Below are 16,275 nucleotides of genomic sequence, written 5' to 3' on the forward strand. Positions count from 1 at the left end.
AATCGGTCAATCAAAATAGTAATTTAGTAAAAAATTGAGAATCAAAACTGTAATTATTATTAGCTGTTGTTGTTGTTGTTGTTGTTTTTTTTTTGGGGGGGGGGGGAGGGAGGGTGGTGAAGTAGAATTTCAGAAACGCTCAAACATTATCGGTTAAGTCCACGACGCCTTAAAGTGATTATTAGTGGTCGAAGGCAATTTTTTTTCTTCGCTTTAAAAATACCACAATCTGCCCTCGAAGTGTAATTTCTTCGCCGCGAACTCTCAAATTCCTACTGTTCAAACTGTGGAGCTCGAGTATTCCTTAGGAGCTATTCTATCGATTTACCGATACATTACAGAAAGGTTTGTTGTCTTTTTCCTGGCCTTGCTGCTCTGAAACAAGTGAGATCTTTCGTCCCAAAAGAAAATCTAATCGTTATATATGTTATTAATAGGCCTTATCACGGTTTTCGACGCTATTTTGACGAGTAGGCAAACAGGCTCGAAATAACAGTGTTTGTATGGAAATCCGATGTCAAATAATTTTTATAAAACATCGCTTCTGAAAAATTCATGAATTGGAAACTTTTGGCACTAGGAAAAGGATTTTAAGAAAAAATTTGGAGGGATGTAGCTGTGCCAGAAAGCGTCCAGTCGTGTTTTGAACTTTCCATACATTTCCCTGTATTTTTTTTTCCTGCGAGCTATTTTTAGAGCAGTTCACGGCTGGTTCGCTAACAGACAAATGTATGGAAAGTTCAAAACACGACTGGACGCTTTCTGGCACAGCTATATCACTCCAATTTTTTTCTTAAAATCCTTTTCCTATTGCCAAAAGGTTCCAATTCATGAATTTTTCAGAAGCGATGTTTTATGAAAATTATTTGACATCGGATTTCCATACAAACACTGTTATTTCGAGCCTGTTTGCCTACTCGTCAAAATGGCGTCGAAAGTCGTGATAAGGCCTATTCATTAATATGTCATTAAAGAACAAAGATGTTCCCTTCTTGGTGAGGTGAGGAATGAACGCAAAACTGCTCCAAATCGTGTTTAATAAATAAATTAATGAGAATGGAGTGACTGAGTGAGCACCATTAAACTGCCTACGTCATCCAATTGAGCTGGAAATTTTTGAAACCCCTGCAACATCGTGCCGATAAATCGCGCTTGAATTGCCTTTAGTCTACACACGCGATTTGAAACTGCGGCTTCAGCGCGACAAAACTTACCCTAAAAACGTGCAACAAACATTTCGCAAAAATGGCACGTGTAAACGGGTATTTAATTCGCAGTTCATTATATTTCGTATCAACCTCGGAGACCAAGCAGCAGATAGTTGGGTCAGGAGGAAGTCCAAACGGGTATGTTTACTCGTTCTTTCTTGTAAAAAAAACCCGTTTTGACTTCCTCCTGACCCAACTATCTACCCCTGGGTCTCCGAGGTTGAGTTCGTATATGATAGCAGGTCCAAGCTTCTCAGTCCAGAAATGCGTATAATATGCTAGCAGCCATCGGAAGATTGGTTCGTTAGAAGAACAAGAGTACTAGCAGTATTTAGTAATGATCATCATCATAATATCTGCAATTATAAACAAACAAAATATAAAAGTATAAAGTTTGTTTTAAAAGTTCCGTTTTGTTCTTCGATAGATCAAAGATGTGGGAAGACTTGCACTGATGGAAAAACGTGCCAATATTTTGGAAAATTTATGTGTCTTTGTAACAGAGGGAAAAAAGGAGGAAATTGCCAAGAGGATGGTATGTAGTGTGTTGCCTCCGGAAATCACATATTGAAGCCACTTTTTACTTTATAGGGTGTGTAACTATAAATATGAAACGATTTAATGTGCCACCAACTTAAAGGGACACAGTCAGCTGGTGCACATGCGCATTAGATACCATTTCTTAGCTGATTTGCATATCACACTTCATAACAAGTCTCGCGCTGAAAAAGCGCAACCTTTGAAAAATCTAAGCAAACTTGTCGAGTCGAAGTATTTTCCAGTCAAAAAAATGATTATAGACCTAATGTCACATTAAACAACTCATTTTTTTGATACCATGGAGAATTTACTGATGCACTTGTCCACGAAAAGCTAAACGTCAACGAATACCTCTGAAGTTAAGAGCGCCTGTCTGTAAAAATCAAACAAATTCTAAATTTCGTGGCAAGGGTGGAAAATTCGATTTCTTTCATATTTTAATGTCAGATAGGCTAGGATATAACTAAAATCACTGTATAGTTTTTTCGGTGAAATATCCTTTTATTTCAAAGAAAAATGCAAATAACGAAAATCCGTTAAAATCGTCATTTGAGGCGCTAAATTATTACACGTGTTTTAGAGCCTCGCGTGCGAAAACAAATCATTCTACCGCTTTTAAAACACTCAAATCTTTTTTTACAATCTTTAAATATCTGTTGGAATGATTTTGGGAAATATTGCGTCGTTCTGTGTATATGAAATAATTTAATTTCGAAGGCATACAATTCACTGCAGTAAAAGTACTTCGTGAATAAAATTAATTTTCACCATGTGCGAAACCTTCAAATCGATTAAGCTTCTGGTGGTTGAATGTTAGAAGGATGGTCTATAGATTCCTGTAAAAATTTCTTTGGGCAAATGATTAAGAGCGACGTGAGAGCTTTTCAAAGTCCGTAAAAAATGAAAATATTTGACCCTTCGCGGTAAACTTTGAAGACAACATGTTAGTCCGTGCACATGTCTTGACCTATATTGGCTTAAAATAAGCACATACAAAAACATTTCGAAATGTTCTTACCTTATAATATGCTGTAAAAGACAGGTCCAAAGGCCATTTTAGCACGATTCTCTGGTCGTTCGTCGCATAAGTTTGAGCCAGCTGTTTGTATTAAACGTCCGATGTACACCACGCAAACTAATGACACAAGTCGAATACAAATCTTTGATCAACTTTCGGCGCATTTCATCAAGACTGCATCTTCTTCGACGGCTAAGGCATTTGTGAAGTATTTCCTGGTTTACAGTGCAAGAAAATATTACATCTGATCGCTGCTGGAATGACAAAACATGTCGGCGCTTTCACATACTTTCAGTCTATCTTGCATTGCAGGCAGCCGTTTGTTCGTCACGCAATACAGTGTCGTTACAATGGGTAGTGGAGGAGGGTGAAAATGGGAAATGCTTAGTGATACCTTTAGTTTCGTTCTTTTTCCTGGCTAAAATACAGAATACAGATAATTCATTTGCGCGCGCAGGCTCAGTTGTTGGGAGCGTTGCCGTGGAAGAGGGGGGGGGGGGGGGGAGGTGTAAGATTTTACTAAACAGTACCAGCACTTACTGTTGAAGATCACTACATATCCCTAGCTAGTTCTTTCCATCTTTAAATGCAATAGATCCTAGTATGAAACCAAAAATATCCCTCATTATAGGCATTTGTTCGTTATATTAGGTCATGTAAGGCAGTGGGCATACTAGTCCTGGTACTAATCATATTCTAGCTTTGAAACACAAACCTGCAAAATAAAAATAAAAATAACGATTTATTTAAGGAATTTCGCCTTTCCTTGCTTGCTTATAACAGCTTGTAAGTGGTAGGTTAATCGACTGGACATAACTCTGATCGCTGCAGGTAAGTGTGCTGTCCTTGACGGGTGGATAGGGCTAGTAACAAGTTATGGCGGTCTGTTGACGTAAATAAAGGGAGGAGCAGAATCGGCTCCTATATATTGACTAATGAATGCAGTCTGAAATGTGAAAGAGTGCTCTGTTTCCAACCTGATGGGCGACACTCAGGGTCTAATTAATGCAGTACTACTTATGGATCGGGGGAGGAGTGGGGTGGGGAAGCGCGTGGGAGGAGATTGGTATAAAACCAGCCAGTAATAACCCTTCGAGTTACTTTTATACCTTCACTTTCCTTGCCTAATTTATAAACCAATCATCATGCCACATATTGGAAACAATGTTTTCGGCCTCAAATTTGATACGCTCTCCACTCCTCCATTTATCTTATTTTGAAAACAAGTAAGCACCCACCCCCTCCTCCTCACACACATACACACAAAAATGTTCCGATCCTTGATTTCATAATAACAATTGGTGTTTATGTGGTGCTGACGTGGGTTGGGGCTTCAGACAGGTGGGGTGCTCTCGGGACGGATGATTTTATGGCCCATGCGCGTTACGCAACACCATAATTTCCTTCAGGTAGTATCCAGACACGTTTGGTGGCTTGTACCGCGTAGTCGTAGTGTTGTATCACCAACAAGGGCCTTAAAAGAACAACAAACCTCCATTTTCAGTGTAATAAACTTGACTTGAAAAATTCATTCGTTCACCGCCTCTAAGCAAACAAACGACGCCAAGTAACTAGCACGACAAGGGTTTGTTTCCTTAGTAACTTTTTGGCGATTTTTTCTCACGCCGAATGGCCATAGCAATAGCCATAAATTCGACTGAACTTTTTAGCGATTTTATTTTTATATTTGGAAGGACTTCAAATTAAGTGTTGTTTGGTTTGGACATCAAAAATTTGATAGTATTTGAAAAACAACACGCCTAACTGGCTAAGGAATTAACAAGCAGATGAATGACCACCCGAAGCCACAGGACACCCAGACTTACGGAAGAATGAAAAAAGTGGGTTATTTAATAATGTCCTTCTAGGATTCCACTAACTCAGGAAAACAAACAAAGGCAATATTTCCGTAGGGGTGTGTTCTTTCTTTGCTATTTATCAGCCATTTATACGGGAAATGTGCTATTTGGGGTCATCTGCCTGAAAAAAAAAAGACCCTTCTTTTCGGTTTTTTGGTTTCATGATACTAGGATCTATTATATTAAAAAATTGAAAGAATTAGCTTAAGGATGTAGTGATCCTCATCAGTAAGTACTGATACTATTTTTTTGTAAAATGTAATCTTCCCCCACCCCCCCCCCCCCCCCACACACACACACACACACACCCTCCCTTCCCGAACGCTCTTTACAAGTCCGCCTGCGCGCGCAAACGAATTCACGAATGAATAAATTATCTGGATTTTAGCAAGGAAAAAAGAACGAAAAAGCTAAAGGTATCACTTTCTTAATTGTTGTTGTTGCCTTGGCTACACCTGTTCAGTAATCAAACATTTTCCCATTTTCACCCTCCTCCACCGCCCTAAAATGCCCATTGTAACGACATTGTATTGCGTGACGAACAAACGGCTGCCTGCAATGCAAGATAGACTGAAAGTATGTGAAAGCGCCGACATGTTTTGTCATTCCAGCAGCGATCAGATGTAATATTTTCTTGCACTGTAAACCAGGAAATACTTCACAAATGCCTTAGATGCAGTCTTGATGAAATGCGCCGAAAGTTGATCAAAGATTTGTATTCGACTTGTGACATTAGTTTGCGTGGTGTACATCGGACGTTTAATACAAACAGCTGGCTCAAACTTATGCGACGAACGACCAGAGAATCGTGCTAAAATGGCCTTTGGACCTGTCTTTTACAGCATATTATAAGGTAAGAACATTTCGAAATGTTTTTGTATGTGCTTATTTTAAGCCAATATAGGTCAAGACATGTGCACGGACTAACATGATATGATGTCTGACCCGCAACTTCAAAGTTTACCGCGAAGGGTCAAATATTTTCATTTTTTACGGACTTTGAAAAGCTCTCACGTCGCTCTTAATCATTTGCCCAAAGAAATTTTTACAGGAATCTATAGACCATCCTTCTAACATTCAACCACCAGAAGCTTAATCGATTTGAAGGTTTCGCACATGGTGAAAATTAATTTTATTCACGAAGTACTTTTACTGCAGTGAATTGTATGCCTTCGAAATTAAATTATTTCATATACACAGAACGACGCAATATTTCCCAAAATCATTCCAACAGATATTTAAAGATTGCAAAAAAAGATTTGAGTGTTTTAAAAGCGGTAGAATGATTTGTTTTCACACACGAGGCTCTCAAACCCGTGTAATAATTTAGCGCCTCAAATGACGATTTTAACGTAATTTCGTTATTTGCATTTTTCTTTGAAATAAAAGGATATTTCACCGAAAAAACTATACAGTGATTTTAGTTATATCCTAGCCTATCTGACATTAAAATATGAAAGAAATCGAATTTTCCACCCTTGCCACGAAATGTTTGATTTTTACGGACAGGCGCTCTTAATCGTTTATTTCTCCTTTCAATCAGATATTTTACTTTTATAATTTCGTTTCTACAACTTCTCCACTATATAAATTTAGGAACCAAACAGATGTCATTGCAAGAGCGCTTGCTCGACCGGTGAAAACAAGGTTCAACTAGAAATTGTCCTTGTCGAGGAGATAATCGACTGTGTACCGAAACTTGTCTTCGTCTGAGCTCTAAACCAAGCAGCCATGACGCGAAGTTCGAATCGCTTACTAAGATTCCTTCCGCACGAACCTTTCGCCATATTGAGAAAATGCGATTTTCCAAATAGACATAATGATGATTTGCTCTCCAATAATTTTGATTGATCTCTCTTGTTATTTTAGGCAACGCAGGCGATTTCTTCCGCCCGGCGCCTTCACGTTTCTCACCTCTTCTTTTCATGTTCCTTTGGAGACGCGATCCACACTGTTTTTAACCAAATATGATAAAATAATATCATAGGACAAGCAAAAGCATACTCAGAAACAGGTTTTCAGTAAAAGATTGAAAATCCAATAAGAAACTGGAAGATTGAAGCGGATTTCTAGATCTATTCGACGCGTACCTTTGATTTCAGGTTGAGGTAGACGCTTTTCAAACTGACAAAACTAGTGTCCAGGTCAGCGCGGTCACAAATCTGACTGTGTCCCTTTAAGCAGTTGGCAGAGCACTGCACTGGCATCGCAGAGGTCGTGGGTTGGAATCCCGTTCAAGCCTTCCTTTTCGCAACTGCTTAAGTTGCATAAAAAACTGCGAGAATCTTTTTTTTTTTCTATTTAAAATGATTATATTAGTTGATCACGAATGTTTGCGTTTCATTTTTGTTTGTATGTTTGTTTAATTTGTACATTAAGTATTTATTCTGACGATTTTTCAACTTCGGTTACGGACTTAATTGACTAAAAGCCAAAAGTTCAATTTTAAATTGTTTTCATTAGTTTGCATTCCTTCCAATGGTGTCTTTACATTGCTTTGCTTTCAGAACCTTTGGAAGCGGTTCATACTGCAAGCGTCAAGCTTGTCCGTGATTACAAAAACGAGTACAGTGACTTGCAAAATCCGTCAACTCAAGATTTGGTGAAAAACATCAAGGAACAGGTTAGGGTAACTTTAAACATATGAAATCGCTCCCGTTCTTGTTATTTTTAACAGACTAAAAATGTTATAAGTACACAGTGGCAGAATTGAGTGGTTACCGATTGGTTATCGGATAGGGTGGGGACCGAACTACGCGGTGGGGGGGAGGGGGGGGGGGTGGGATGATGTAAGGCTTGTTTCACCGCATGGACATTTCTGACTGTCGCTTTAATAAATGGCTATATTCGTCATTTGCATGATTTTTGATACCCAGTGACAACCCAGATAAAAATCACACGTGTTTTGGATAAGATATCCAAACCACGCGAGGTTTCTCGGTTTCTGGATACCCCGATGAAGCACTCGCACTCGTTTTGATATATTACATGAAAACATAATCTACCAAGCCAAGAGAAAATAAGGAGACAGAGAGGGAGACCCCCAGTATAGCCCTTGGCATATGTGAATTTAATTAGACGTCTTAGAAGCGGAAGTCTGTTTCCCGGGACGTCCGCGATCGTATCTAGGCGCCTGTAAATGCCACTTAGGAAATTTATAATGAATGTTCAGCTACACAATGCCACGTTGGCACGTTCCGATGACTTTCTGTGACATCCCACTGACTGTTTGCGGACATTCGATGTCTAAAAATAGATTAAGTGAAATTCAAATATCCCATACGATCGTCCCTAGTTTGTCTCTTGAGCAAACCAGCTCCACATCCTTGTTATTGTTCATAAAAGTTTATTTATTTTCTTTCTGTGCAAACTAAATGCACTTGAACTTATGTCTTCAGGTTTTTGAAGAAATGAAAGGAACTGGTTTAGTGAAGGTAAACGTGACCAAGCTAAGGTGAGATAAAATTTTACTCCGAAACAGTAGTAGTAGTTTGGTAGTTTGGTATTCCAAGCCGATTTCAAGCCGACTCCATCGTTTGTTTAATTTATTACCTGATGAATTGTATAGGTGAGATAGATATTGAATGATTATCATTTTGTTATTTTGTTACATCTTAATGAACATTTCGTGGTCGTAGCTATTTTCGCTAACAAAATCCTCTTAAACTCTTTTTGGCAAACATGTGTCATCTACAATATATCGTCTTCAACATAACAGTCGAAAGAAAACCAGTTTTTGAAGCGGTGTACATAAAACAATACATGTAACTAATACAACGGGATTGTTTACATAAAAACTTACCAAATCTAACTCCGGCAATTTAAAGCTGTCAATTAATCATTCCTCTTTTTCTACTGGTTTGAGCCGAACCACAAATGTAGCTGAAGTCTTGTTTACTGTCGAATCAGCTGTTCACAACTTTTCACAAGGGACGAATACAATTCTGCAAACCGCTTTTCTCTTAGAGAATAAGTGAAGTGACGCGACCACCACTGCGTGAACGCTACCCAAAATGTAAGCCCTTCTCCAGGTTCTCGTGAACTTTCTTCGCTCGTTTCCAGGGTACTGCAAACGGAAAAGTTACGTCTGTTCTACCTATGAAGGAGTAAGAATAGAAGGAAATCGTTGATACAATTAGCAAGAGCATACATTCAATACTCATATACAACTTTGGTTTTAGTTCTTACTTAATAAGGCGCTGAACAGAAGACATTCAACAGATTTTTATGAGTAGATCGTCTGCTAAATTCAAAATGAAAATAGTAATAATAATAATAATAATAATAATAATAATAATAATAATAATAATAATAATAATAATAATAACAATGCCCCTTTTAAATGCTTTTACTAAAATATCTACAACCTGCGACCAACCAGTCGCTCTTTCATTGCTCTTAACCCTCGAAAAATTCAGAGGGTCTTAGCCACGTGGCCAATGACATCACCACGGCAACAATGCTATCATGATGAAAGATACTCCAAATAAACATCTATACATCAGCAATAAGCCTTAAATTCACGACGATATGCCTCTCTTCGTTTTTTTGTGTCTTTCCTGTATCAGTTGACTATAAAAAATTGCGATAAAACATTTCGTAAAAACATTATAAAAAGGTTAAAAAACACGACGTTTCGATGTACATTACATCATTATCAAGTGAAATTAAAAATGCAAAATTGCGGCTATAAATACAAAAATGGACAATAGATATTAATTAAAATAGTAGCATTGAAGAATGCTACCGGTTAAACAAAAAGTTTCGCACGTTTCCTGTATCAGGCCCCTTATAATTTTAAGGTACAAGACAGTTTATGGCCATTTCTATATACTTCACATCAATCTCTTTCTGGCTAAAGTGATTATTTTGAATTGATAGATGTCCATTTTCGCAATGAGTTTAAACGCGTTTTGGGTGTGGCGACGTGACTGTTGACGTCATGACACTAAATTTGATATGAGTGATATTTATAGCAAGTGTTATTCCCCTGTTTTGTGGCATGTTACTTGGCTTGAAATTGACAAAGTATTTTAACATTTGCGATTTTTCAGGTGCAAAGGATTCTTGGAAGGTTCTCATTATAATTATTTATTATTTTTATAATTATTGTTTCACTTTTGTTTAAAGAGTTCCGTCCCTTTTGTAGGCGCGGAAGTGTTATTGCAGACATGGAGCTGACATTCAACCGAACAGTTGGAGAAAATGAGGTGAATGCTCTGATATCAGAGGCAATTAAATCAGATGGAAAGCTTGGGAATATTGATGCCGTTAGTGTGGTAGTTGGATCAACTCTTGAAGGTGAGATCATATTGCTAGAGAGTTAAAAGCCTGTCTCGAACTTGTGATAGAAGTATTATTAGAACCAGAAGGTAAAGTAGAAAGACCTTTCACTTTGCAATCAGCACAGGGAAACTCCTGAAGCTAGTACTTACATGTTACAATCATGAAACTTTTGGATGCACGGGACCACACGACGCAAAATAAACTGTTCTGAATACGTTCCGTTGCCGGATCTCTTGTGGTAGAAATGCACGTGCCAGACGTCACGTTACGTGCAAATAAACCAAACTGATTACAAAGGGTTAATTTATATGGGCCAATATTTCAACTAGTACAACTGGTCTTCTTCAGGGCCAGAGTTACAATGAGAAAAACTAACGGCTATAAAAAGTTTAAATTTAAACGTAAACAAAAATGGTGAAAGGTAGTACTCTAGTCTGATGTTCACCATTTTTGTTTACGTTAAAATTTAAACTTTTAAGAACCATTAGTTTTTCTCATTGTAACTCTGGCCCTGAAGAAGACTAGTTGTACTAGTTGAAATATTGACCCAAATAAATAATCCCTTTGCCGTAGTGTCAGCCTTACAATCATGGATAATTCCATGGGATTACCAAAACGAAGGACAACAAAATACTGCTTTTTGGTAGTTTTACGATCACTTTGAAATCGTCATTATTAGATCCATCTTCAAGGGTTTTTATTGGCCCAGAGTGAGCATTACAGACGTTTTATTGGATTTTGAGCTTACCGTATCAATTTTCATCTTGCAGTATAACTATCCACGTTATTTATTTATTTTTTTTTTTTTTTCTAATATAGGGAAAGAAGAGACACCTACCGAAGAAAGCGACAAGAACAAAGGTACTTTCCAGAAAACTGCCCTGTTTACTAGTTACCGGCAGTAGGCAATAAATCAATAGCTCTCGTTATCTCAACATATTTACAAGTATTTTGATTCTTATAACCAGGTAGGCTTCACATGTCCCTATTAACTAACATGAAAATGTATGGACCATTCCCTTAAAACATGCCCTCCTGTTTTTTTTCTGACTGAATAAAATAAGTAAAAGTCTACTAAGTGCCTCACCGGTGCATAAATGTCAACACCCACCGCCCCCACCCGCCAACCTTCAGCTTTACAAATAATTGCAGTTGTTAGTGAAGATAACATGAATATTTTTGGTTTTCTTTCAGTTAAGAATACTATCATTGGACTATTGGCGGCTGGCATTGTCTTGATTGCCTTGAATATCATTCTAGTGGTCGCCCTCTTGGTATTCGTCTGTCGCAAATAGGTAAGGAAAATAAGAAGAGTATTATAATTCTACTCTACGACCGCTGGGGGCGGGGGGTGGCTCAAATCCATGAAGTGGCCTGTATTTGATGGATTCGTCCGAACAGAGTGTCTTTTATCTAGAAGTAGGCGAAAGGGTAGCGCAATTTCAATTTTTAGCTAGTTCGCGGTACAAAATTGCGCTGTTAACCGAAAGGGGAGAAATAAATTCCAAATATTACAAATGTAAGTATAAATAGCCGTAGAAATTCCAGGCAGAAAAATAAACTCGACGTTCAGTATCAATGGCCCCACTGAATGAACAATATAGGGAATATTGGTAATAGATTTGTATTTTAAAAGGCGTGTGTATTTGATTGTTTTATTTATTATTTATTTTTTTTTTTTACTTGCTATACGATGTCAATAAACGTAGCGGGACTTTTGCAATGTTTTAAACAAAACAAATATAACGCAATTCTGAAATTTACTTCCCCATCCCCACCCCCAGACCTTTTCCACAACCATTATGTTGAACGTCAAACGAAGCAAGTAAGTCGATACGTTTAGTCATATATCCGAAGATCAGAAAGTCGATTTGGACGCAAATGCAAGTGCAAAGGATGCCAAGCGCGCATGCGCATTTTGTCAAGATGACAGAGACGTCAATCTTCTCTTCTTGCCCCTTGTGTTAATACAACCGTTTGAACAATTTAAACGTAGAGAGGATTAATATATCATAATATAATTTCACCTTTTACCGCTCAATGAATTTTGAACCACATAAAAGATCATAAAATTATCGGAAGTCTGATGAATCCAACATTGGGTTAGGTAATCTTGTCTGTGTTTCATTCCGCGCACATCAGAGATGCGTGCTGGAATTTTGCCTCAGAGTTAAATAGTTTTCTACGATCGAAACTAGATTGATTTAATCATAGGTTGTTCTTTTACTTTCCCTTTTCTTTCGCAGTTGCGCCTAAAGAAACTTCACAAGCTGGATATTTGATCTCCATTATTTTAGAGATATCCAGATGTACAGCTCGAGTAAGACGCATGCTTCTTATAATAGTCAGATCTCACAGTGTCCTTTAGCCGTAATCCTCACATAAGCACGAAAAATAGAGATGAAAAATATTTTTCACTAAGACGCATCTCCTTACATTTGCTGGGAACAGCTTCACTCAGAGTTATTGTACCATCCTTTTTTTGTACCGTTGATTCCAATAAACTGCAACTTTGTGTGGGCAATATATGCCAAATGGTGTCAGCAATATTCATTCCCAGCAAATGGTGAGCAAAACCAAGGCAACTTACAAAAATGATCAGCGTCCAGAGCGACGGTGCATACACACTTTTTTCATTGGTCTTTATGAGTACTAGCCTAACTCGCAGGCGCTCTTTCGCTTGCCAAGAAATCTTTGAGAGGAAGATTACGTGGCTAAGAATGTCTGCGAGGAAGGTTATATCAGTACATGCAAATCAAAACATACCAGAACTTCAACTAGAGACTTGTTTTGAAGAGAAATTGGACTAAGAGGTTTGTCTACTACTTGAATTGTAGTACAAGAAACAAATCGCTTAGCAAAAAGTTTCAGATGCAGTGGCGCTGACCGACGTAGGCATGGATGTTTACCAATGTACACGAAATACCGCCGACAATCCCGACCAAAACTTTGTCTCCGTATGCAGGAGAATGGCGTGCGTTTTAAGCTTGTTTTGTGATCATCCTCCGTTAAATTAAGTACTTTGTCTTCTAATACAGCTACATTTTTGCATGTATTATGAGTTTGCTGGAAAAGTAGATCTTAGTAGGGGCAAGAGAGGATAAAGGTATCCTATCTTGGTAGGGGCTATTGGAATCTGCAAATAGAAAATTTGGGTAACCATGCATTTTTCAGAGATAATTAAGCATAAAAGCTGTATGATATTTTTCCCCAAATTGAAGCAAAAATATCTCTGAAAAATGAGTGCTTACCCGGAATTTATTTTTAGATTTCAACAACCCTTAAATGCTAATATCTACTTTTCCTGCATTATGAGTCATAAACTGCGCAATTAAATATCGGTTTGTTTTGCACAACCTGGATTTGCACAAAACTTACGTGCAGTGGCAGAAAGAGGTGCTATTCTTAAATGCTAGCATTCGGGATTTCTTTTTACCGAGATGGCCACGATGGTCTTTGCAGCATTTAGGGTTAAGATGCGCGCCTGGGAAAACGGATAAAGCGAGTGCGTCTGCCTGCCTACATGCTGCACAATAACCACCTATCCTGAGTTACTAATCTATTCTGACAACGGAAATGTAAAAATACTCGAAGGCAATCTTCAACCTTCGCGGTGGAATCTCGAGCAGCATTAGTTTCTTGGACGTTTTGGTATGAAGTATGCAACTAAACCGAATAAGAGTATGCAGCGATTTCATGCACCAGAACATCTAAACAGTAATTTCTTTATGACAAAGGAGAAAAGAAAATCTACTAAAAACTGTTCGAATAATGCTTGAACTGGGTACTAATATACCATGTTATTATTTAACACATTGTACCACTGCTCAAATATGGTCTTGGTGCATTGAATATTCGTCGCCTGTGGTCAACATGCAGATGTCCTGCGATATACGTAATCGCGTGTGTCGGGCAGAAAAATGGCAAAATAAAGATCGTTCCCAGCTTTTCTGTAATAAAACTGTGCTTTTTCGATGTATAATAACACAATTATCGTGCTTTATCTCCCCTGATTTGAGGCCATATTCCGCGCGATTTCGCAGAATAATTGTTACAGCCAGTTATTTTTAAAGTTGAAAACCGGTTTTTTAATACGTGCGTTAACAATTAGCAGGTACAAGCTTCAGAGATGATTATTCTCGCAATGAATCTTTTTTCTCCTTCTCCTTTTTGTTTTGTTTTTTTTTTGGGGGAGGGGGGGGGGTATTTTTTTGTGACTTTTTATTAGTTGTTTTCTTATCTAATCGTCACCTGCAAATAGAATAACGAATTCCTTTCTTCTCTTTGTTTTTCAAATAGCCGTTCTTATTCCAAACGTCCCAAATTGTCAACAAAACTTTTGGGTTACTTTGCAGCATTGATAATCGCCAAATTTGAATTGCAAATGTAAATTATGTGTCATTCACTTGTCACCTTCACGCGCATGGATTGCTACGCGAAGCAAGTTTACTGGCTTTAAAATGCTGACTTCCGAGTATTTCGGGCAGTTTATCGATATAACCTGCTGATGCTTTCCAATTGAAACTGACAGCTAAACGCTGAAGAGCCACAACTTTGAACTAAGACCGCCGAAGACGACCTGACGATGCAGCGAGAAAGTTAAGACTTCGGTATTCATAACAGTGATATGGCAAGTTTGGAGATTTCAAATCTCAGGGAAACGGTTATTCTACCGCAGGTAATTTATCACTAAAAATTTCCCTTACTTTAAATGACAGTTACTAATGAAGTCCAATAGTCCATTTTTGAAACCGGTTTTTTCACCATAAAATAATTTTGCATAATTTCGGACCATATGATTTCATAACCAATGCTAGGATAAATTCCAGCATACTGATGAACATCGAATATTTTTTATCAAAACCTCTACTTGCTTCAAATGATCTTTTTAACATTTTTTAGTCATCCACAAACCATTTAGTTTTAGACTTTTATTATGAATATTCCTGGCTACTTTTTTAATATTTTCGTTTTTCAGTCCTAAACCTCTTGGTGTCTTTAATACATTGATTAGTTGACACGCATCATTTATTCTTGTATTATCAGGATTTTTATGCGAATCCAGTATTCAAATGGAGACATCATTCGCCAGGGCCACTTACTGCGAACAAAAGTTGTTCTCCGAACATATCTGAAGGTAGATAAATTTCACCTTCCCTTTTAGATTATCTAAATAGTTATGATTGAAGGGGGCATTCTGGTCCTTTAATACTTTACAGCACTGTCATTTGTTTGGTCTGTTTTTATTTGTTACTTAGTTTATTTTTTTATTATCTGGACGAGATTTCATTCGATCAAAAATGCCTCCATAAGATTGTTGTCCATGGCACAATATATGTTTAAAAAAGGATGGGGGAGGGGGATTTATATGGGGAAAAGTGAAAATTTAAGATTTGAAGGTGGTTCAAATGCCAGACTGACTACCAACCCAAGGTGCTCCATAATTTCATTTAATACGTTTTTTAAACTCACTTCAAACTACACTCTCTTCCAAATTTCAACCGTATCTCCCCCTTCATTTTTGCTTTAGGGCAGTTTGCAATTTCTCATTTACGAATAGATCAATATCATCTATGTAAGATGTTGCGTCCTTCAGATTAGAGGCGTAATTTCATTTTGCACGGTATGTTCGATAATTAAACCATTAGGGAGCCGGTTAAACGGTTGGTTATGGCTCCTGATTTGAAAACCTGGGCTCGACGTGTTAGGTTAAATGCCTGCCCTTAGTGAGTTTATTCCCGGTGCAGCCGAGTTAAACTCATTTCCTGGCTTCTGTCAACTTGGGCTTTTTTGCCAATTGTAATTAATTTTAAAAACAGATGAGCTCGATGTTCTTTCTTTTAACTAAGTGAAGCCGAAAACCACATTAATTACTTAAATTACCTCTATGGTGCATTGATAATTACACCGAATAGAGCGAAAACAAATTTATAAATACATTTTCAAAGCCATGAATAACAATGTTGATAGCGGTATTTTTCAGTCAGTGACACAAGCATACACGGAAAAAGGAAACAGCTGAAAAATACTGGTAAATTAGGCGAAGGGACTTTAAAAAGGCGTTCGGTTAACCATAGGTACTCTTTAACTATGTTTGGTGACGTTGATTACATCAAGGGAAACTTGACGTCTTAATATCAGACGAAATTGCTTTAGGAGGTACGGCAGCAAAAAGAGATGTTTTAAATACTTATCAACTAGCAGCCACGTCAGACCATAGTTAATCAAAGGCGATGGTTTTCAAGCCTGGCAGTGCACCTTTGTTAAATGTTTTTGTTAGCGTTTTTGGCCTTGATCGTGCACAAACCAGAATATATTTTTAACGTTTCTGTTAAGATATTCAACTGTAGTGTGATCATTAAAC

The 16,275-nt window shown here is 37.7% G+C and overlaps 1 protein-coding gene across 1 annotated transcript in view; it reads left to right on the forward strand.

Moving 5' to 3' along the window:
- The window catches only part of LOC146449184 (uncharacterized), a 37,597-nt gene extending 25,265 nt beyond the window's left edge, over positions 1-12,332 (forward strand). The window contains exons 12-18 of the mRNA XM_085101299.1: positions 1,636-1,743; positions 7,133-7,248; positions 8,024-8,079; positions 9,775-9,926; positions 10,731-10,772; positions 11,106-11,206; positions 12,158-12,332. Of these exons, the coding sequence (XP_084957425.1) occupies positions 1,636-1,743; positions 7,133-7,248; positions 8,024-8,079; positions 9,775-9,926; positions 10,731-10,772; positions 11,106-11,206 (575 nt within the window). The 3' untranslated portion in view covers positions 12,158-12,332. The remainder of the gene's footprint in view (positions 1-1,635; positions 1,744-7,132; positions 7,249-8,023; positions 8,080-9,774; positions 9,927-10,730; positions 10,773-11,105; positions 11,207-12,157) is intronic.
- Positions 12,333-16,275: the final 3,943 nt, after the last annotated feature.

The sequence above is a fragment of the Pavona decussata genome, unplaced genomic scaffold (assembly GCF_977016875.1).
Source record: "Pavona decussata unplaced genomic scaffold, jaPavDecu1.1 SCAFFOLD_602, whole genome shotgun sequence".
Lineage (NCBI taxonomy): Eukaryota > Metazoa > Cnidaria > Anthozoa > Scleractinia > Agariciidae > Pavona > Pavona decussata.